Raw genomic sequence first — 23,896 nt, forward strand, 5'->3', positions numbered from 1 at the left:
CAGCGAAAATACTTTAAACTTGATTTGGTTAAGTAACAATCACTTTTTAGGAACTGATATAAATGCCTGACGTTCTTTACATTACCCTTCTTGGTTACTCACCCTTAACTGTCACAATTATGTTTTTATCCTTGCTTGTGACCCTCTTTGGTCCTTTAATTTGTTTCATTGTACAAATGAATGTCCCACTATCTTCAGGCTGTACAGGTCTAATATGTAGGCTGCCATTGGATAATTGAGTGAATCGTCCTTGGCTTAAGGACTTTCCTCCTTTTTGATTCCAAGATATCTGTGGTCGTGGTTCTCCCTCGGCGCTGCACCTTATAGTATCAGGTTCTCCCGCAGTCAAAGTTTGTTCTCCTAGTGTGTCCTCAGTAAATCTTGCTGTCAATATAAGTGATAAGAATCATCAACATCATAGCAGTACTGTAATATTCCTAGAAGCCACTAAGGTCAATAACTCGAACAGCACACCGTCACCCTTCGAACTCCCGCTCTTTCTCACATACACGCACACTCTCTCAGTCATCAGACCACTGTGTATAGTCCCGGATGTTCACAGGACACCACAAGTACTATTAAAAGGTCAGTAGTATACTGATCTTACCCGTCATTATCCAGCATTTTTAGCATATAACTGCATCTCTGCAAGCTGAAAAGATGTGTTCTTACCATTTATGTAGACAATGTAATATCGAACATATTCCAATCTGTAGCATTCGTATAGTCCTGCATCAGACAACTGCACCTTATCAATGAACAGTTCACCAGTTTCTTTAATCCTGATTCTTTCGGACGTAGAGTTTTCTGTTTTATTCTTCAGCTTTTCACCAGCAATGGCCCATCTTGCATAACTGGTTTCATTATTTACTGAGCATTGAAGCGTTTCACTGCTGCCAATATCAAAATAGATTTCTTCTTTTTTCAACAGTTTTTTGTTCTCTGCAAGAAATAGTTCAGTTAGAGGATGTTATAATAAAAATAATCTCATCTTAAATAACATTACAGGTAGAGAATGAAAAGACGAATATATTTACCAATACCAATGCTTAAATTGACAGATTTTTAGATTTTCCGTACATTATATTAGACCAAGTTATATTACCTCACACAAAGTCATGTCAATCGTTGTCAATTTATGTTACATCCAGTTTTAAAAGCCGTGAAGCTTCTTTAAGGCCAAGGTAACCCCTTACCAAGTAATGAAATTCATAAAACAGCCATTGATACCCCTGTAAAAGTCATTTGAGCCCTAGCTTAAGTCCCTTGAGTCATTTTATTTTAGACCAAGTAAAATCACCACTAAACGTAGTCATGTTACCCTAAACCAAGTCATGTTATCCCCTGTTTGAGTCATATCTTTATCTTAAGTGTAAAATCTGCGAAAAAGATATATGCTTTTTCGCAAACCGTACCTCAGCAGGCACTCTTTAGAAAAGAGGTCATCGAATAGATCCGAATTTTTATCTGATTTTCCTTTATTCTAAAAGTTTTAAGGGTGGAAGAAAGACAACACAGGATGACAGAGTCACGATTCGAGATTTAGAATGAACTACTTACTTGGCTGACACAACGCCTGAGAACCCTTGCCATCTGATAAACATTGAGGCGGGATATTAACTTTTCCATCAATACGAGTACAAGATGCGAGTTCTGGCTCATCTCCATTGCAAGAGACATTTGACATTGCAAAAGGAATTCCCTCATCCTTTAGGTCTGAACCAATGAATTTCGCTAAAGCCTCCTCAAAGCCAAGTTGACGACAAATAACTTTGACATCGTCTAAATCCCATCCATTCCTGCAGATCTTTGTCCATTTACCCTTGTAAAATACTTCCACTCTTCCTCCATACTCCATATTTGCACCATTCAAGCGAACAGGAACTAAGGAAATTCCAAAAAAAAAATACAAATTAGGATGGAATCCACTAATTATGGGAATGAGAAACTCCTGCAACATTACGAATGGCCATAAATCAAAAGTGAATTAGTAGTTAATGCTAATTTTCTGATCGTGTTTTCTAAATTTTCAATGTTTTAAATTGTAATTTCCGTCAGGCTACAAGTTTCATTGGTTCGGAAAATAATAGTTACGACGTTGCAGTTTTCATTTGTTTACCAGTGTGGATCAAGACTTTTAGATTGGATATTGTTTAGTCTCCTTGAAGCGATACATATGGTGAACGATACCCTTTTGCAAAGCACTAGTGTGTGTTTCTCCTTGTAAGGTTCATCAGCGCACTAACTTGAAAGCAAACCGGTTCTAATTCTTTTTTTTTGCAGTATTTTAAAACTTTTAAAAGCATGCTTTTGTAACCTTCGTAAAAACGCTAAAACTTGAGAGTGTAGTAAGGAAATTCATAATGATAAACTATAAACTCTTAAGCATTAGTCCTCTATTATCAAGGACGTGACGTTTTGATAGGTGTAAGTGCAGTCCAGAAATTTAGAAATTTTTTATCGCACCCAAAAGAGAAAAATGGGAAAGGAAAGGGAAAGCAAATTTTTTGGGGAACTGATATGAAGGGTTTGAAAGGATTAATCTGACTCTTCCTTTGAGAACTGTAACGTTTATGAGCCCTAAATGCATGATAGGCCAAGTTCTTGTTTCAGCAGTTATTCAATAGTTATCCTTTAAGAATCTAACTAGAACTTTAGAGAACGGTTAAATTTAACTAATTGACAGTGGTGTGAGGACTCAAGAGGCGCAGTCGAGGGAGTCCGCAACACATTGGTTGATCAGATTGCAAAATTATTGGCAGTTGTGGTAAAATTTTCAATTTTTATACCTCTCGTGTATCTGAGCAATCCTCGGAGACGAAAAACTAATTTTTTCAGGCACTTTACCTCTCTGTCAATGTACTTGAAGTTTATCATGTTACCGAATTCGGAAAATGGGATCACGAAAATATTACATGTGTACAATTCATTCTTACCTTTGCAAAATTGGTGTTTCTTTGCCAGGTTTTTTTGACATGTAGTTGGAGTGGTGCAGTTGTGGTAGATGGATTTCTTCGAGGCGTTGCCTCTTTCTGCATACCATGTGTCGTTGGCATAAACACCGTTGTTATAGTAGCCCATGGCCATGCAGGTTAAATTTAAATCAGCTTCATCCCATTGACTGGTACAAAGCTTTTGCCAGCTGCTGTTCGTGTATATTTCCATTCCGACAAACGGGTTCTTCTCTGTGTTAAAACGCAGCGGAAATGCTTCAAAAAATTAAACAAAAATAAATTTAGATATTTAGTTTATTTTATTTTTGCAGCGCTAATTGTCTTATGGTAATGAAATAACATCGATAATAATGACCGAAAAAATCAAAATAATAACAGACGCCCGAGCAGCCAGCAGGACGCGTGTTATACATAGACTTCACATTGGGCCTTGCTCACCTGTAGCTAGTAATAGAGCATCAGCGCGCGGAGTCCGTAGGTCTCAGATTTCAATCCAAAAGGGGACTCAAAATTTTTCTTTGTCCTACTCTCGAGACAAGACGAAAAACAGCTCTCTCTGTTTCTATGCCGAGCTCAAAATTTACAATTTTTCTTATTCTATTTACAAAGATAATGATGTTTACCGATTAAAGTTATCCAGCTGATTATGAATTCATGTCCTTAGATATCTCCTTGTATGCCATAGGAAGCATCTAAGTATTTCAAATTTGGGGAAAACTCGTTTCTCAGTGATCAGAAATGATGACGCCATCGAGGTTGGGTTAAACGGGCATGAAAAAGTTTTGTAACAAAAATAGGAGCCTCATAAGCATCGTTGTGATAAATACTATACTGAATAGAAGAGGAGAAGAGATTTTAGAACGAGCATACTCTATAGCTTTCAATAAATTGTAAATTGACACTTTCTGTACATGGAACAATTTTTATCTTTTTTTCTCTCGTAAAGCACATGGTGAGTTTTGCACATGTACAATTTTGATGAAATCATTAAGGATGTGTGACTTATAATGAAATCCTTACTTTTAATGATTTGTCTTTTTTATATACTTACCTAAATTATAGTGTGTGATTTAGGTTCAAAGCAAGAATTTTCCCCGAATCCATTGTTATTTTAATTTCTATTCGTGTATTCATTTATTTTGTTTTTGTCAAAGACTTTCCTTCCACCGAAATCACATAGCACTGAGAATCTTATATGTTACCTTCATGGCAACTGGACGTGTTGCTACATTCTCTCAGCTGTGCTCTGTTCCCATCGCAGTGTTTACCCAAAAATGCTGGTTCTGGATTAGTACATTCTCTTTCCCTTGTTTGTATACCACCAACTGGCTTGGTACAGATACTCCATGAGTTCCACTCGCCCCAGCCATCATCGACTGAAAAAAAAATACAATGTTGCAAATAACCGCATATGAGAAACAACCATAGACGATATATTGAGATCATTTAACAAATTGCGGTATGTACGACAGGGGCACAGTCTATATTTCGACATTTCACTATCATTACTTTGAATGCTCAAGCTAATCTTTGGCTGTAGTAGTCTCATTTATTTGGTAAGGAACGATGTTGTAGAGTTTGCATATAATTCATCGAAGTATATCGAGTTTGAAAAACCTCGGTAATTTAGACTAAGCGTATTCACGGAAAAGCCGAAAACTCTGCTTTTGATTCAATCATTTTGCCAAACTCTGCTTTACACCCGTAACGGATAACTTACCTGATAGAAATGTAGTCCAGTTACTGTCCAACTACTGATTTCGTTTTCGGAGATAAAGCAAAAGCTCATTTTTAGAAATATTCGGTCGAACGCGAAGACTTGTAACTGTAATGCGTGACGGCGTGACGCTTCTTAAAGAAGCTCAAAACTCCAATACGGAACTACGGAAACACTGTGAAATGAAATTTTTGCAAATCGCAAATATTACGACTAATTATATGTGTCGTTATTACAACTTCTACCAAGAAGCTGTTAGATGAAGTAGGTAAAAAATAAAGAATTTTTATTTTGATTGGGAAGGGGAGACAGGAGTGGGCTTGGCTATCTGACATTTGGAAGCGAGTTTAATAAGACGAAATGCCGTTAACACCTTAAACAGCGCGCGATTTGCATTTAGCCAACATGGAATACTGAACTGGCGGGCTCAAAAATTTTGAATAGAATACATTTTTCTTTAAATGACAGATACGTCTGTGGTGTGTTGAGGATGGGTTTATGACCACAGTCCATAAAAGCCGCATTTCCCAAGTGTTTCGTTCTGAACGCTGGGGCTAACGTCTTAGTTTCAGGCGATTGCTCATCGCTTAATCTCAGTATCATCCATATACTATTAGTCTATAGGAGACAGAGCCATCTGTGGCACTGTAGTATAAACTCCAAAAATGCCTTGTCCTACGTTCACTACCAAAAGAAAGATGTATCTTAAGGGACGTAAAAAGACTAATACCAGAGCAGAGTAGAAGAGTTTTTTTTAAGAAATGTGTCAGCTAATATCACTGGTGGCCACTTCAGAGATTAAGACTGATGGCACCTACATTTCTTCAAAAACTCTTCAACTCGGCTTAAGTATGGGTTTTTTTTACGTCCCTTAATATCACTGGTGGGGATTTCAAAGTTGAGGCAAATTCTGCCTTGACTTGGCAAATGTCGGCAACTTGGCTCGTTCCATCATCTCACATAGGTTGTAGTTGTCGAAGCTAATGGGATGGGAAGGTTGGATGTTATCTCCTCTAAGGCCGCTGAAATTCTCCTGCTTCTCGTTGAATCGCGCTCTTGACGATTTGCTTGCCTTTAGTGCCCATCGCATTGGTTGGACAAAGCTGTACATGGTTACGCCGTTAGACTGAAGGAGCAGTTTGAAAGTGATCCAAAGCTACAACATTGGCACACTACAAACTAAACGACAGCACATCTGCCTTTACTCCTAATGCTCGACAGAATTTGCCTGAACTTTGAAATCCCTACCAGTGATATTAAGGGACTTAAAAAAGCCCCATGCCCGAGTCGAATTGAGGAGTTTTTGAGGAAATGTAGGTGTCATCAGTCTAAATCTTTAAAGTACCCACCAGTGATATTAGCAGCTGCATTTCTTCAACTCTGCTCTGGTCTTGGTCTTTCTACGTCCCTTAAGATACTTCTTTCTTTTGGTAGTGAACAAAGCATTTTTGGAGTTTATATTACAGTGCCACAGCTGAGTCTGTCTCCTAAAGACTAATAATATACGGATGATACTGAGAGTAAGCGATAAGCAATCGCCTAAGAATGGGACTTCAATCCCAGCGTTCAGAACGAAACACTTGAGGAATATTTTCAATTCTTTACATGGAGTGTGGTCATAAACCTCTCCTCAACACACCACAGACGTACCTGTCATTTAAAGAAAAATGTGTTCCAGTCACATCTTTGAGCCCTCCAGTTCAGTTTTCATTGTTGACTAAATGCAACTCGTGTGCTGTTTAAGGTGCTAAAGGCGTTCCTTGATATTAAACTCCCTTCCAAAAATGTCAGATAGCCAAGCCCACTCCCGTCTCCCCTTCCCAATCAAAGTAAAAGTTCCTTAGTTTTTACCTACTTCGTCTAACAGCTGCCTGGTAGAAGTTGTAATGACGACACATATAATAAGTCGCAGTATTTTGTGATTTACAAAGATTTCGTTTCACAGTTTTTTCCAAAGTTACGTGTTCCAACCTTGATCTTCTTTAAAAAGCGTCACGCCGTCACGTATTTATTTTTGAAACTGAGCTTTTACGTTAATCTCCGAAAATTAAAACATTAGTTGGACAGTAACTAGGCTATATTTCTATCAGGTAAGCTATCCGTTACGGGTGTAAAGCAGAGTTTAGCGAAATAATTTTTAATCAAAAGCAGAGTTTTCGGTTTTTCCGTAAATACGCTTAGTCTATCAACACACTGCAATATGCTAATTAGTATAAATTCTCACGAAAATATTTAGATTTTGATGGCGTTTTATAGAGCGCTCTCGAAAAAAGCCGAACCAATCATTACATTTCTTGGAAGAAGAGCACTTGGGAACTCAATAACCATAAGATGAACCCGATGGGGGAATGGCCACATATCGAAATTTCGGTTTGTAACTACAGTCGAACCTCGATTATCCGGATTCGTCGAGACCTCGGTAAATAATCCGGATAATCGACAGTCCGGATAATCGAAAATATGAATATTCATGCGATAGAAATGTAAACAAAAGTATACAGCAAAGAAAACAGCATTTGAATTGTGAAATGTACACAGTCTGTATGTATTTACACTGAATAAAAACTTTCAGTTCAGGTATTTACAAAGGTCTAAAATGTTCAACCACGTTTGTTTGCTTCAGACTTTTAGCTTGATCGCATTCCGAAATCCATCATTCGTCTTAGCTGCATTAATTGCACAGGGTCAATATCTTTTTATATATCACTTATTTATTTATTTAAGGATCTGTACAAAGTACTAGTATATAAAGAATAGGACATGAGTCCCCTATTAGGTTTAAATACCAACCCAACCCTCAGAAACTAAGCGTCCTATCCCCTCTATCCCCTAAATCTGATACACTTACACAAGAAGAAGACAATAACTAGAAACTAACAGCTACAAACCGAGTGGGTATTTATCGGACGACATTTAGGACACATTATTTTAAAAGTGCGATAATTTTCGCCATCAAAGACATTTAAGAGTCTGTTATAGTAAAACTCCTTAAGCTTGCGCTTAAAGGAGCTAAGGGACTCTTACTTCCTAGCATCAACTGGAATATTGTTCCACGTCGAGTATTTTTCGAAACATTGTGCTGCCTCTTTAGTCGATACTAGTTTCTCGTCTTCGCCCTCATCTTCCTCATCGCTACATACACTTTCGCTTTCCGTCAAATCTCCGACAACGGTGGCTAAAATCTCTTCATCAGACATTTGCAGTGAATTCGGGAACTCGTTTTCCAGCTGATTAAGCTAGTCTTTCACATCGCGAGCATTAGGCATTTCCTAATTGTCAAGTTGCTCTACATGTTGCAACATTTCGGCCATGGACTCAGCAATATTATCCTCTCTGAATTCGGGCTGTGAATTTGACTCGATATTGAAAAGCGCACAGGATAATACGCTGTTTCAACAGTCTTTTGAAAGGATTATCGGGCTTTTTGCGACTTTGAGTTTTCACGATCACAACTAATTAATATTCATGAGAAAATTGGAACCAGAGAGAAAAGTCCGGATAATCGAATAGTCCGGATAATCGAGGTCCGGATAATCGAGGTGCGATAATTGAGGTTCGACTGTAGACGATAAATCTGTGTTTACTCAGGCTATTGTCAAATCACCACTAAAGATTGTGTTTTTCGTCGGGAGAAGTACAGTATAACCTACAACCAAAAAACAGGCATCGATAAAGTGCCTAATACTTCTACTTTTGACATGGATTATTAATTTTCGATGCTATGTATTCCACCAACGACGCGAGGATATTCTTGCGAATGCTTATTTTGGCTAATTTAAACAGCTATTTTTGGCCATGTAGAGCGCGATTTCGATTTTCTCAAATATTTCCGAAATTCCAAGTTACTTTGAAAATTAAGACTCGAAACCATTGAAAACTTGTTAATAGTTACCTAAAAATTGAAAATGGAGGTAGATTTCATTTTTGACCGTGGCCGCGATTTCATCGATATTTTTGTACATTTCCTTTTAACAACTAGTAATACTCTACAAATAGTCTACAAGCAGTTCGTAAGCGACATGTGATCGTTTAAACTAGATGGGTTTCTTTGATTCTTTAACTCTGAGCAAAATATCAGACTGCCCGTCATTTAGTGATTTGAAAACCCTCACCGGCTACCGATCATTTCGCCGCAGCGAGAGAAAGAATAGGCCCGCAACGCGTAGGTGTGTGGCTTAGGAAATTTAGCTGGTTTTTCGTGTGTGGTGTCTTATTAAGTTTCTATTAAAAGAGCTAATATCTGATCGCAGTTAGATAGTTTTTAATATTGTTCCTGTTCATGGATAAAATGTTCATTTTCAAGATGAAAACATCGCCTCCAGGTTGTTTTGGGCCTGCCCACCTCCTCTTACCGTCTGGTGACTATGTGAGGGCTATGACGCAGTGGTGGTCTTGCGGCATCTCCAAGACATGTCCAAGAAACTTCCACCTCTTTTCGCTGACTTCTATGCTCATCGGCGCGGATCCGGTTTCTTTTGGTAATTCGTCCTTTGAAATGATGTACGGCCAAAATATACCTTGAATTCTCTTCAGGCACTGGTTCTGAAAGGAATCAAGTTTCTCATAATCTTTAGCATTTGTCTTCCATGTTTCACTTCCCTAAAAAAGGAACGGTTTTACGAGGGTGTTGAATAGCTTAATCTTGGTCTTTTTACTATATTGCTTGGAGCTCCACACTTTTCTCAACTTCTTGAATGCTGTCTTGGCCTTACAAAGTCCGCTCTCTATGTCCTTATCTGCTCCCCCATCCGCACTTACACATGCTCCAAGATAAGTGAAGTCGTTTGTTTCCTGGAGGTCTTGACCGCTTTGGAATTTGATCGAGTTGTTGTTCTTGCAATTAATTTTCAGTATGCGTGTAGTAGTAGTAGTAGTAGTCTTTATTTCCTCACGAGATAAAAAATATATATCTTATGTTACAATATTTGAGTAAAAAGTATATATATCTAAATTATAAGCTCACATAGCTGTTTTCGATTTTCTAATGTTGAGTCCCACTTTCTCAGCTGCTTCTGTCAGCTTATCTGTCTTCTTTTGCATCTGTCCGTGATTGGTTGAGACCAGAGCGATATCATTCGCGTAGTCTAGGTCTTCTAGCTGACTGGTGAATTTGCATCTGATGCCTGTCTTTGCTAGATTGGTTGTCTCTTGCATTATTCAGTCGATGGCAAGAGGAATTAGAAGCCTGACATTAGAAAACCTTGCTTGACGCCCGTTTTTACTTGGAACCATTCGGATACTTGACCTCCATCAAGGACTGCAGATTTGGAATCTTGGTAAAGGAGTTGGATTATTCTGATGAGATTACTCGGTATTCCATACAGCTTCATAATATCCCAAAGGCTGTCCCTATATAACGAATGAAATGCTTTCTCGCGGTCGATGAAGTTCAGGATCAGGGAAGCTTGCCATTCATGTGTCTGTTCGATAAAGTTGCGTAATATGAATATCTGTTCGGTGGTACTTCGTCCCTGGCGAGACCCGGCTTGTTCTTCACGTAGTTTCACATCTCTTCCTGGCTTCATGCGCTCCGCGAGAATTTTGCCTAGGACTTTGTTCCCAATAATGAGTAAGGTTATACCTCGCCAGTTGGTTCAGTCCCTTAGGTTTCCTTTCTTGGGTAGCTTGATGATTAACCCTTTTAACCATTTTAAGGGGGCTCGTTCTTCTTCGCCCATTAATTGAATTGTTCCGTGTAGCTTTTGGTTGGATATTTCCAGGTCTGCTATGAGAAGCTCTGCTACTTTGTTGTCGACGCCGCCTGCTTTTCCGTTCTTTAGTGATCTAATTCCTTGCCTAACTTCGTCTTTGCTAATGGGCTCTGTATTTATTTCTTCTATTTCTGGGATATCTGCGTCAATCATCAATGGGTTTGTTGGGGCTTCGCGGTTCAGGATCTCTTCAAAGTATTCTTTTTAGCGGGTTAATCTGGCTGAGTCTTCGGTAATGGTTCTCCCCTCTTTGTCGTTAATGGCGGTGGAGTTGCGTGGCTTGTCATTGCAGATAGATTTAGTTATCTCGTACAAGGTTTTCATGTTCCCCATGTCCTTTGCTTTTTGTGCATCATCCATTTGGTCGCTGAGCCATTTCCGTCTGTCTTCTTTGAGGTTCTTCTTAACTTGTTTGTCTTTAATCTTATATTTTGCCCGGATTGATTTTGGATCCTCTTTGACTTTGCGTTTTCCATTTGGATCTTTAGGTGTTTTCTCTCTTCGATCGTTGACCAAGAAGCTTGATTGATCCATGGTTTGCTTTTTTCTTTTTCTTACCTAGCATTTTTTCTGCCGTGTTGTTATAAGCTTTGAGACTTGTAAAAGGGCTAAAAAATCTTCAAACTTTCTCTTGTCACCACTGAACGCCGGAACTGTTAACGGCTTCAAATATCGGTTTCGGTCTTCGTGGCTGCCGTGAATTTTGGACGCGCCGACTTTGATTACATTTCGACTCTCTTCGATCATTCTTTGTACATCTCTTTCGATCGTTTCAGACTCTTCAAATGCTTCTTTCTCTGCAGCTTCCTCTTCGACTTCCACATAGAACGCGATAAGTTCCTCTAACATCTCATGTGCGTCCTCTAGGGCTGCCCACAGCTGTTCAATCACAATTTCCATGTCCGTTATCTCTGAATCTTTTAAGCATAGTTTTTCCAACTATGTCTGAATTTTGTCAATTTTGTCTTTGCCTTGCGTTTTCTTTTCTTGGTCTCTATCAACAGAACGTCCTTTTGCTTCTGTTTGTCGACTCCAGTTGGTCGAGTTTTGAGGTTTTTTCTCAGTAAACTTTAATAGCTTCGCCATTCTCGGATTCGGTAGCCATAGCACTCAACTCCAAACCTCAACTCGCAAACGAATCCTCAAAAATATAATAGCTCACACCCTTGCTCTCATCGTGGTCGCCAAATACGTTCGGAAACGAAACGTAAATTAAACGAACGCGTTTATTGGTAACACAGCCTGGTAACTCACGGTAAACACCAACCACCGCCAAACAAATTGCCACTAGAAAACTCAAAACTTTCAACTCCTCTCTAAGAATCTTACACGCGTCAAAAATGAAAGGTCTTCGTGATTTGCTAACAACATTTTAACTTAAAATTTGGAAAGAATGCGCGTGTAAGTCGCGTGCGCACAGGTGCGGTAACGTCTTCTTAACATAAAGGGAATGCGTTGACAGTCAAGTGAAAGACTTCAACGGTTTTCAACTTGAACATGACGAGGGAAATAAACCCTTGGGCATATGCAAAACTCACCTGAATCTGTCTTGGTTAAAAGAGCCCACGCCCACGAAGATAGAGCTTTATAATCAACATTGCTGTTTTCTGCCACACATCCATATTGGCCAAAAATCTAGTTATTCACTCTCGTAATTAAGAGCTGACTTTGCATGCTGTTTCCGTCCAGCGATTTTTCAATGACCTTCAAACTTGAACTGGATTGTATAGAAATTACATCGCAGCTCGTGAACCATAAGATGGTTGGTCTAAAAGGACTACCTTCTGCGGTGCAGTTGAAAGTTACATTTGCCCCTATATCAACACGTTGGTGCTGCGGAGCGTCTGTTAATCTTACCGTAGTGTCAAAAAGGGAAAAAGTATTATGGAATAAATATCTCTAATGGGAATAGGATACTAGCGGTAAAAGAAAATAATATTCAAATATTATTTGGAGTTTCGTGTTTAAGCACTAAGCAACTTGAAAATATTTATTTTCCGCTGCCGCAAAACGCAGTGCACGACACCCACTGTCGCTTTAAGAAACGTATGATGATTGCAGTTATATAAAGGAATGATAGGGTTCCATACCAGTTATCCACACTGATCTCTTTGTGCAGTGGTTTTTGTATCCGTTACCCGCTTGACATGTGTAGGTGCCAGGACGGTCAACTGTCAGCTTTTTAAGCGACAATGGGCAGCTAAGTTTTGGTTTGTGAGCATGAACGTTTGATGGCTGTCGGCAAATAGCTCCAACACGTCTACCTTGAGGATCGTGCCACTCGATATAATCGACCCATCTATCGAGATAAACTGAGTCTTCCTTTCTGGGCTGCGCTGTACAAGTCAGGTTCATGGAGGCACCAATGCGTAATCTGTTGTTTTTTGGACTGGAAAAGATGCCGACAACGGGCCTAACTGGGTTAGAGAGATTGGTAAAAAGATAAAAAATAAATAAGAAAAAATATCTCCAAACTTGTTTAAAAAAGGAAAATATTAGATAAATGAATAAATGTACACACACGCGCACACACACACACATATATGCTTGTAGAGATGAAATCGTAGTCGTACTTTTCCAACTCAACATGTATATATATATATATATATATATATATATATATATACATGTACATATATATACAATTTACAATTATGTATATATATAGACATGTACATATATATACAATTTACCATTTCAACTTTGTTGAGATATCCAAACTATTGCGTTACTCCCACCGACACTGGGCCAAGCTCTGGAATAAACCATTGCCTGGGCGCTACACTTGTGGGACCAAGTGCAGGCATGCTGCCATGCGAGAGTGCTCAAATCACAACTAAGGTGATGAGCTTCGCCCGAAGGCTAAGTGCATGGCAACCCCAGTGTAGAGTGCTCAATCGCAAGGTAGCCAAAAGGCAAAGCCAAGCGAGAGCTATATATATATATATATATATATATCCAAAATAGCGGAATGAGATCATCATCTACTAAAAAGTGCTCAATAGCAGGGGTAGAGTTATGGATAATTATACTTCAACATTTAGGTTACTTGAACTTTTACTGCAACTCTGAGTTTCATGCCTCTTGCGAAGCAATCGTCAGTTGCCTGACGGTTGCCTGACGATTGCTTCGCAAGAGGCATGAAACTCAGAGTTGCTGTAAAATTTCAAATAACCTAAATCTTGAAGTATAATTATATTTATAACATAGCGCGCGCGCTGGTCCTATCTAATTCCTATTGCGTCAACATGAACAAAATCCTTATGTAAGCTCGGCCGTGCTCAATAAAATGACGTGTGCAGTTTCAAAATAGCTGCAAAACCTCCGTCGTGTGAGTTCCTCAAGTTAAAGTTTCGGAAAGCGATAATAGTAAATCGAAGGCCAACCAAACTTTTCTTTGGCTTTCGACCTTATCAGGACCTTATTATTTCGACCTTACCTTTCCGATATTATCAGCAACGAATTTGGTTATTTAGTCCAAGACATTTAATTGCTACTCAGAGTTTCATGCTCCATCAGGAGCAATCATCAGGCAACTGCCTGAAAAGCGGTTACATTCAAAGTCATTTGCAAAAAAAAGGTTACATTCAAAGTTTTTAAAAAACGTGTGGCGCGCGATACGTGCGGCGCGCGCTAATAATGTGATGACATTTTTAGCAGAAATTTCCCAGAGTGTCTACAGGACGATGCTAATTCATTTCGGTTGTTTAAGGTTGACATTTCAGGCTTACACAAAGTAAAATACTTCTCCCACAAACACAGATTACAATTCTTGGTGACGTTTGAGTAAGATCTTTCCCGTTTTACTTTGCGCCATTTAATGTTGTACTCAATGTTTCGGTCTTTCAGGTTCCAAATATGCTTACTAAGCTCAGTTGCATTTCTATAACGTTCATTACGGAATGAGTAAATGTGGTTTCGATATCTTAATTTGAATGGAGTATCACAAAGTCCGATATACGTTTCCCTTGTTGTTTGCGTGGTTACTTCGGCTTTGTAAATTATGTTCTCCACGCTGCAGTTACCATCCATAGGGCACGTGTCCGGTTTACGGCAGTTACAGTTTTTGTTATTTCCTTCAGCGACTGTGGATTTTCTTATTTCGACTTTGTTGTGGCTGGAGATAATTGATTTAACGTTATTCATGCAGCTGTAGCTTAATTTGACAGTGTTCCGATTGAAAATTTGTACCAAAAACGTGTACCAAGAAGCCCTTAATAAAAGCGGCTACCGTTACAAACTAACGTATAACGTGTCAATCAGCCGGACATCAAGCCCGCGGAGGAACAGACGAAGGAACATTCTATGGTACAACCCGCCGTATAGCAGAAACGTTGAAACAAATGTTGGAAAATGTTTTCTTTCTCTCATCGACCAGCACTTCCCCAAATCTAATCCACTACATAAAATTTTCAATCGGAACACTGTTAAATTAAGGTATATATATATATATATATATATAAGCGAAATAGGCAACGTAGGATCCATGACAGTGCTCGACAATGAAGGAGCGATTACAGTAGCAAATGGACTACTCAAGTGACGCAGATATGGATTTTAATACAGCCTGTTTCGTAGACCAACAAAAGTTGATCCACTCATCAGTTAAACTCCATACACACTGAGGCATCGTGACGGTTAACTCTAACTCAGCAACGTGATCACATGGCATTGTTTAAAAATTCAAATCTTGAAAACCGTGCGCGCGCCGATAATAGCGTTAAGAATACCTGAGAATATATTTTCGCCGATGTCTACAATTGGATATTATTTCACTTCGCTTGTTTAAAGAGGCTTCATGCGGATAATACAAGATAAAAAATTTCTCAGTAAGGCATAAATTGCAACGTTTTGTGGCATTGGAATATGATCTAGCCCTAGCAATAATTTTCCATGAAATCGAATAGTCTTCCCTCTTCTCCTTTAGTTTCCACAGGTACTCGCTCAGCTCTGTGTCATTTCGCCGTCTCTCGTGGTTGAACGACATTTGGTGGTTGCGCCATCTAGTCTTAAAATCTGTCGCTGTGAGGCCAACGTACGTTTTAGTTTCTTCCTTGGTATCGACTGTGGCTTGGTAGACGACCTCGCTTTGCAAACATTCCCCTCCTAAAGGGCATTCGTTTTCGTTCCTGCAGTTGCACAATCTTTGGGGGCGGCTATCTTCGGACATTTTTGCGTTCCTGATTGTGGCTTTGTTATGCCCGTCTATGATCTGTTTCATATTTGGTGTGCACGAGTAGCTCAGTTTAATGGTGTTTCTATTGAAAATTTTCCTCAGTTTGTGGGTGACTGGAAAGCACTTGTCAATAAGGTCAATGAACGCTCTGCCAATGTTGGTCTGTACGTTTCTGTTAAATGGTGGGTTAAACCAAATTATGTTTCTTCGCCTTTTGGTTTGGTATTGCGGTCGGTGCGGTTCCGGTTCAGTGAAGTGCAGCTTGTATGTGTAGCCACTCTTGTGCAACGCGTCTTGGTAGGGAGGTGCGGCTTTGTTAAACATGTCTTCGTCAGAAGAGATTTCAGAAAGTCTTTTATTAACTGCTTCGGGGATGTTTCGTAGTATGCAAGGTGGGTGGTTAGACTGTTATATCTTCTCAATACTGAATACATATATCTAATTAATATACAGCCGGCAGCGCCCGTGAGCAATATGATTGGATTCTGTAATCATTGCATACGAATTCATTTAGAAACGAGAATTAAAAGAACGCAACCGATTTGAGCAAACACATCTGATCGCTGAAGGATACCAAAACAGAATTTGCCGTGACCTGGAAAATAATGGCTCATGCCAGACCCTATTCAGATGAGGCGCAATCTGCGCTTTTTGAGGAAATTCTTCATCATATGCAAACAAGGCGCCAGCACAATAAACAAAAGGAACAAATTGGCGACTACATGCCGACATACAAGCAAGGAATTGATAAAGTATGCTTTAACCATCAACTTATGAAGAGTACCCTAGTTGGTCAGTGTTTCCTGCACCTGATGAGAGAGGACCAGGAGGCCCTTTCAAAACAGTTCTGTAGTGTAATGTTATAAATTCCCCTTTACTATTCAATTAAATATATAGCTCCAGGAATGTCGAGCACTCTACGACTCAAAGATAAGATTTTTCCATATATTGCATCTATCATTTTTATAATCAATCAAATGCTTTTGCTCGCGCACTATTGTTCAAAACGGATCACGTGACCGGACATGCCCTAACTAAAACTGGGGAATATCGCCAAATTTTCCACCACTACGCCATCTAAACGATAGAAGTGTTCATTTAAAATCTAATTCAAGATCAAGAAGCATTTTTGCTGTTGTTACAGAAGAAGAGAAGGGATTTTTCGTTGATCAAGTTGTACCAGAGCGAAATGAAAAATCATCATCCAACGCAGCAAACAGTAAAGTATTCGTGACCATGTCATTTTCCCGCGCGTTGCAAAAATATCTGAAGTGTAATAAACACAATAGTCTTCATCTGGCGCGAAAACATAGTTGTATAATTGTCTTTGGACATAATCTGTTCCTCGAAGCTCACATTCACTGTTTGCATCTTAGAACAGATAACCTAGAACAGATAGCTTTCTGGTGGATCAATATCATAACAACTTCGGGATACCTACACGCATTGTTTGGTGTAAGTATAAAATGGTATGAAAAGATGACCTTAACTCAGTTATTCCTGTACCGATTACCATATTTTCGGGGGCAAATCCCGCGCGTGTTGCCCGGCGGTGAGTAACCAATCAGATTGTATTTTCAACGTTATCCATTGTTTAAGTACATGCCATATATTTTTATAACATAACCAAAGTAAAGCGCGCCCTCTGATTGGTCAATTTAGCGTCCCCCATTTGCCCATGGGTGTACGCTGCTGATGTGAGCAAATGCAAAGACTATTTTTCCGCGCGCGCTTGTTTTTTCTGGTCACGTAAGATTTGTTAAATAAAAGGGAACTCTTTAGCTACAATGTATCAATGTTATGTTATAAAACAAATGGTAAACACCACGGCGTACACTATTGAGTTATGGATGCACTTGGGAGGTTTGCTAAGCACTCAAGAAGCTAGAGTCGCTCTCGGCTATCGCCTCGAGCGACTCTTACGCTTCTTTCGTGCTTAGCAACCTCCCGCGTGCATCCACAACTCAATAGTGTACGCTGTGGTGTTTACCATTTGTTAAGTAAATGAAGAAATATTGACATATACATGCTATTCCCACGTGAACGTCTCATTACTTACTTTTTAAACTGGGATCGCACGTTTCCATCTGGACGATTGGAAGAATCCATAGAGTGCCAGTAAGAGTTAATAGTACCGCACACGTTGTCTTTTCTCGATGCCAAAAGTTACCCATCATCCTGAGACGTTGACAAATTTGTATTTTGATATCTGCAGAATGAATTGATTAGTAAGAATAAGTACTTTCGCGGTAGGTCGAACTGAGAGTATCATTACTTTATTTTACCTACATTTACAGGTCACTCAGGTAGTTAAAGAAGGGGAAATTGAAAAGACAAGCAACAAATTTTGCATTTTTGCACACAACTGGCAAAATAAGTTGAGTGCACGCGAGGAAACAAATGCGTTTGGTTGTGGTCGTGCTGCAAACAACTGTCGTATTGCAAAGTAAGTTTTCAGGACGAAAATGATTCGCTTTACAATAAAGTAGTGTACAACCAAAAGAAAGTAATAGGACAAGTAAACTTTCGCATTTATAATATCGCCAAGAAAGCGCTTTGGTTTTTAATTTATGGCTGCTATGTTACCAAGTGCCGATTAATTACAACTATGAGCCTTTCCTGAATTTAATGATCGTAGTGATGATTTGTTATCGAGTCTCGAACCTCGCGTTTCCTTAACCGGTGTTTCAACTTTTTAGGCATATAAAGTTTTGTTTCTTCTGTGGCTTTGATTCAAACTTCTAAGAAAGGAAATCACCAAAGGTGAATTTAAAGAATCAAAATTATGTGGGTGATTGCAGTTGCCTCAACTAGCCTTGACTCCTAATTGAGAAACTAAAGACGACCGCTGCAGATTTAAAAAATTCATTTATCATCGGTGACAACAGTCTTATCCAAGGGTTTAAGCCTTGACTATTACACCAAAAAATACTGCTTAGTTTAAAAGTAAGCCTTAAAATCTCAGACTAACATAGGATTGAATACATCGTGACACGGTTGGCTTGAAAACGTCGATCTGAATATTATTCACCGAGCAAGGTTTTGAAATTTAGCAAGAGGCATAAGTCACGATATATAGTTCTCTCCAGTTTTTTATTATTATTATTATAATTATTATTATTATTATTATTACTATTATATATTAAGGATATGTATGCAGCATCTGATGCGTTCGTTGATGATTCACCGAAAGTAAATTCACCTGGAAACAAATAGAACCTGGTGAATTCAATGAGCTCCTGGTGCGTTAAAGAAATATGAAAAACGTTCATTTACCTAGGACCAGATATAGGACAAGGTTTGAGAATGTCTGTCAGACGTGAGAAAACCCGGCAGAAATTCAAATTCTAAGATTCCCTAGTCCACACATTTAGATCGAAAGAACTGAATTAAAGTGCGACTCAAAACATGAGCGAAAGTTGTTAAAAGTTTAAATCGTTGTCTGAGTTGTGTCGTCTGCAAGGGTCTTACCTGAAGACGGCGGTAAACTTCAGTGTGGTTAGACGTTAGATAAGATAATGACTTTATTGGATAACACAATTACTAATAGAACCAGTAGTTCCCATTGTGGTCCATCTTATTTATGTTTGTTATTCTTAGATGCTAAAAACTTGAATTGACCTCTCTAGTTTTTCCTATCATGTTCGGGCTTCCGTTTGACGACCAATGAGAAACGCATTAGGAGTTAAAATGAGAATTTTTTTTTTCTACACGGTGAGAAAATATTTTAAAGATAGTTCATCGTTCACCAGAAAAGATATTTATTTTCTTGGAAATAGGCCACCAGCCTACCATATTTTCCATTTAATTTTTTTCCTTTTCAAAGAGTGCGTTTTATATGACATTTTGAATTCGGTGGTACAAATAATGGTATAAAATGATACACACCACACGTGACGGTTAACTTTAGTTTATGTCAACTCGTGAAAGGTTTCTCCACGAATGGTAATTATCACTCTGAAGCTATAGATCGATAACAAAAGCAAATTCAGAGAAAAAAGTTATCTGGAACTCACTTGAATCAGTAACTTAGATAATACATACTGTTCTGGAAGTTTGAGAAACCTTTGGAATACTTAAACTGTCTGCAATCAAAGGTTGAATAGTTAAGAATCACATGCATTTAAAGCTGCACACAGCAGCATATCCGGTGTTTTATGTATCATAAGCTAAATAACGCTGGCATTGTGATTGGTTTTTACCTATGATCGATTGGAAGACAGATGCATTTATCATATAAAACAATCAGAATTCTAGCGCATTAGATCATATCCACATGTATTTTGCGCCATATAAGTAATAATAAATTGAATAATAGATCATCCATGATGCCGTGGTCTGTTTAGTAATAGATCCCAGAAGACGTCAAAATAGTAAGAACATCAGTGACACACTCTGCTGCGCCTCACGTGACACTTTTGTCATCTATTATTGAACAGATGCATGGCAACATGTCATCTATTTTTCTTTTGTTTGAGAAGTATTAAGAGTAGTTTGTTATGATTTCTGGTCCATCACTTCTTACCGCAAAGTAACACAGAGATTTCAACGACTTTGATCTGATTAGTAAATGAATATTAGAAATTCTCATGCTGTTCGACAATCTAGACGGCTCCTAACAGCGGAAGGAAGCCTTCTGCATCTAGTGCTGCCACAGATTTGCTCTGGGTTTCTGTTGCTTGAGGTTTCATTCGCAAGAATTTGTAAATATATTTACTTTTTGTTCACGGCTTATGTAACTGTTATCAGTCAAGGCTTACTTTCACGGCAAGTCATCTGTAATGAAAGATAAGTGAAAATGACTAAACGGGGTCTGTGTTAAAAGTTGGTAGAGAAACAGAATTCTTTCCAGCCTGAGCCAAAAAAAACATTTGACATAATAAGCGTTCTTTTATGCAATATTGACGTTTGGAACAAATTAAAAAGACATTTCACGAAAAGCACTTGTTTTGTTCGCTATTTATTTCGTTTCTTCTTCATCTCAAGGACATTAGATCTCAAAAGCTTCAAAGGCTTTGGCAGTTTTTTCGCAGCTAGTTTATCTCACTGAGTTCTGGAACTAACACTACAGTGCTGGTATACTGTGGCAATGCAGTGCTGGTATACTGTGGCACTGCAGTGCAGGTATACTGTAGCACTAAACAGAGTTTTATCTCCTGAGGTCCTCTTATCTCTCCCACATCTAGTCCTTAAAATGGATGATTCTCCCAGCAAAATTTCTGGAGTTTTATTGAAGCTGCGGCAGCCGTAATCCGGTGCTTTTTGCCCCTTGCGTTTTTCATAATTACTGTCAACTTAACTAAACAGTTCCGTCTTTTGTTCATTTGACACGGTTAGCATATTAGACAATGGATCATATCAGTTAGAGTATCAAAAGAACGTAAGGTCACAAACATCTCTTTTCTAACTTAAAGCGACGATAGCAGAAGTCGCAGTGCAGTTTTATCTTTTTGCTAAAATAGTTTTCTGTATTACGCTCCTTCTCCTGCAGCGTGTTTCGTATCAAGATAAGTATTCTAAAATGTTCGCTTATTTCTTTTTCGTTTGAAACGAGTTGTATCTGCTACGCATAACTTTCAGGTAAGTGAATTAAAGTTTGCTTCACGTTGACAAAGCTCTAGAATCTCTTCGTGAGGTAATAATACTTTATCAGCAATAAAGAATATATGCTGCTTTCTGTAGTCAACAAAACACTTGAGGAACTCGCATGCGAAAGCTAATCTGGCTTCGTCGCAATGCTCATAAATCACGTCTCTAAGCCAGACAGGACAAGAGACTTCGAGAGATTTAATTGGAAGGCCACACGATACTTATAAAGCGATGATCGAATAATTTTGACGCCATATCAATGGGCCATTTGAACTGCTTTTGTTTTGCTGAAGTAAGAAAGACAGGTTTTTGGGTTACGTCAGTTAAGAGAAAATAGTTTGTATTTTACTGGTTACTTTTCTCAAACAAACTTTGATCGTTGAAAAATAGTCAACTTGAATGAAAGGATGACTTAAACTGAAAATAGAGCTGGTAAAGACCTTCTTCAGCTTGAGTTAAGAAATCCATTTGAAATAAGAAGCAACCTGCTTTGAAGTATTGAAGCTATTCGGTGCCCGACCAAATATAGAAGTTCTTTGGTTGAGTTGATAAACTCAGAATATTAGATTAAAGAAATTACAAAGCATAACAAAATAACATCAATAACATTTTCACTGATGTAGGGGAATTTGTGTTAAGGAAGATGGGAGAAATCGCGGTTAAATTTCATCTTGTTACTGTCTCAAGATGCTCCTTCTCTTCCAATGTAGTAATTCTAGGAAGTAGTTTTCGTTTGAAAAGAGTTGTATCTGCTACTCATAAATTTCATGCAAATGAAACTTAGGTACTTGCTCCTGCCAAGTTTTGGGAACTTTTTGGTGGTGATTGATCATCTGCGATAAAGAATATAAGCTGCTTTCTGTAGTCAACAAAACACTCGACGAACGCGAAAGCGAAAATTTCTTTGGCCTTCAGGCAGAACACCTTAACTACCTCCCTAAATAGCTGCACTCTGCAAGTTTAATATCAATTGTTTTACTGACAACTATTGAATTTGCTTTGGTTTGATTCTTTGTCCATCATCCCTCCGCAGCAAACAACACTAGGATGTGCCTCGACACGTTAACCTTAATTATTTTTCGAGGTTCTTTCGCTCTACAAAAGTCTGGATAACTCGTCATTAAGTTGGGTACGATACCCTTCCTTAGCGTGGAAGAAGTGAGACGGGGGGTAAGATTGAGCTTACCCCACCCCCACTCCCTCCCTGTTCACATTAAATTACAATTCCATATGTATTCTTTGCTTCCATACCATTCCTAAAGAATATTGTACACCGCACCGCAACGCGCTATATAAGTAAAATAATAAAGTTGTTATAATCATTATCATTAAGAGATAGTTACCTTCAAATGTGATTCACATAAAATCGATGCCAGTGATTTGTCTAACATACACAAATAGAAACACTGAAACAAAAAATGCGTGTGTAAGGCTAGGCAATCGGAAAGAGAATAAGTAAGAAAAAAAACCGACGCAAGGACAATATGAAAGTTCTTTTCGTAGTCCGCATACATGGATAACAACAAAGCGCAAAACAGACACGATAACCGCGGATTAGACTGGCTTGATCTCTGCTCCAATGAAAAAATATGAACAGTGTTGCGAGGGGACCTGCACTTAAAGCCCGAGCGAGTCACGTATGGTTGAAATATTTTTTGCTGCAGTTCTCTTCATTAGCTTGATGAGACTTGAAACAAACGCGCTTGTGATCAGTCAAGGATTACATTTGAGGCGGATCGTAAGTAGTTGCAAAATTTGAAATCACAACGGTGACAGGACTTTGATTATTAGTGGCAAGGAAACTATAGTTTTACTAGTCTATTCAAGCTTGTATCTAAATTATTTTCCAAATAGCCATTCGAGTTCATTCGATAAGTTGATACAGTCACCAAATGTTGTCATAAAATCGTGAGGCTTATCCCTGAAATAGCATCACTAACATTTTCATAAAACAATATTTCAAGGATGGGACAAGAAAGCGTGGTGAAACTTCAAGTTGTTTCCCGGGCTGACCGATCTTTCTTCCCCTCCAAACAGTCGTGAAATCTTTAAAGCGAATGTCGCATCCATCTAAGGATGGAAAGTTACCTGGCCTAGTTTGAACTAATTTTAAACTCGCTTGAAAGGAGTTGTAGCTTTTACTATCCCTAGGTGCAACTGAAATAAAGTAATCTTACCGTTGTCAATTCAGACACCTCAGAGCAAGGCAGAAGTACTTCTTCTACCATAAAGAAAAGAGGCTGCTCTCCGTGATCAAAAAAGCACCCGACAAACACGAAAGAGAAAGCTAATTAATCTGGCTTCAACACCAAACACATTAATCACGTCTCTGAATAGCTGCACCCTGTAGGCTATACATCAATTGTTTTACTGAAAACCATTAATTAAATTCGCTTGATTTGTTATGATGTTTGATCTATTATCATCCAAAAGAAAAAATTACGCTTAAATGTGCTTTAAACCGTTAATCAGTATTATTTTGTATACTTCTTTCGCTTGACATAAGAGCGGAATTTGAGACTGATGGCTACAAAAATTGTAAATATCTTCAAATATATCTGAGTTTCTTGAAGATCTTTAATTTTTCTAAAAATCTCGTACAGTTCTTGACATCACAAAAGATCCTTTGATTCAAATATTTTAAAAGGACGAAAGTGACTTTAAATGTTTTTTTAATCAACTTTACACCAGTAATTTTGGGAATTTTCCATGTATCATCCACATATCCAATCTTTTCCCCATTTTTATT

The 23,896-nt window shown here is 38.5% G+C and overlaps 2 protein-coding genes across 12 annotated transcripts in view; one reads left to right on the top strand and one right to left on the bottom strand.

The window, feature by feature from the left end:
* Window positions 1-23,896, top strand: part of LOC148731599 (sorting nexin-5-like) — a 221,112-nt gene that overhangs the window by 164,961 nt on the left and 32,255 nt on the right. The gene's annotated exons all lie outside the window — the stretch shown is intronic.
* LOC148731608 (uncharacterized) overlaps window positions 1-23,896 on the bottom strand; it is a 136,763-nt gene that overhangs the window by 8,857 nt on the left and 104,010 nt on the right. For 6 of the 9 annotated variants that reach the window (XM_088759343.1, XM_088759342.1, XM_088759344.1 and 3 more), the window contains 7 exons: window positions 17,618-17,767; window positions 12,473-12,799; window positions 4,157-4,330; window positions 2,937-3,209; window positions 1,561-1,884; window positions 673-942; window positions 103-384 (listed from right to left, as the gene is read on the bottom strand). In XM_088759343.1, the coding sequence (XP_088615469.1) occupies window positions 103-384; window positions 673-942; window positions 1,561-1,884; window positions 2,937-3,209; window positions 4,157-4,330; window positions 12,473-12,799; window positions 17,618-17,735 (1,768 nt within the window). In that variant the 5' untranslated portion in view covers window positions 17,736-17,767. Of the gene's footprint in view, window positions 1-102; window positions 385-672; window positions 943-1,560; window positions 1,885-2,936; window positions 3,210-4,156; window positions 4,331-12,472; window positions 12,800-17,617; window positions 17,768-22,490; window positions 22,554-23,896 lie in introns of those variants that run through there. The other 3 variants (XM_088759341.1, XM_088759346.1, XM_088759345.1) reach the window with 3 other exon arrangements.

Source organism: Stylophora pistillata, chromosome 5 (assembly GCF_964205215.1).
Source record: "Stylophora pistillata chromosome 5, jaStyPist1.2, whole genome shotgun sequence".
In the NCBI taxonomy this organism is placed as follows: Eukaryota; Metazoa; Cnidaria; class Anthozoa; order Scleractinia; family Pocilloporidae; genus Stylophora; species Stylophora pistillata.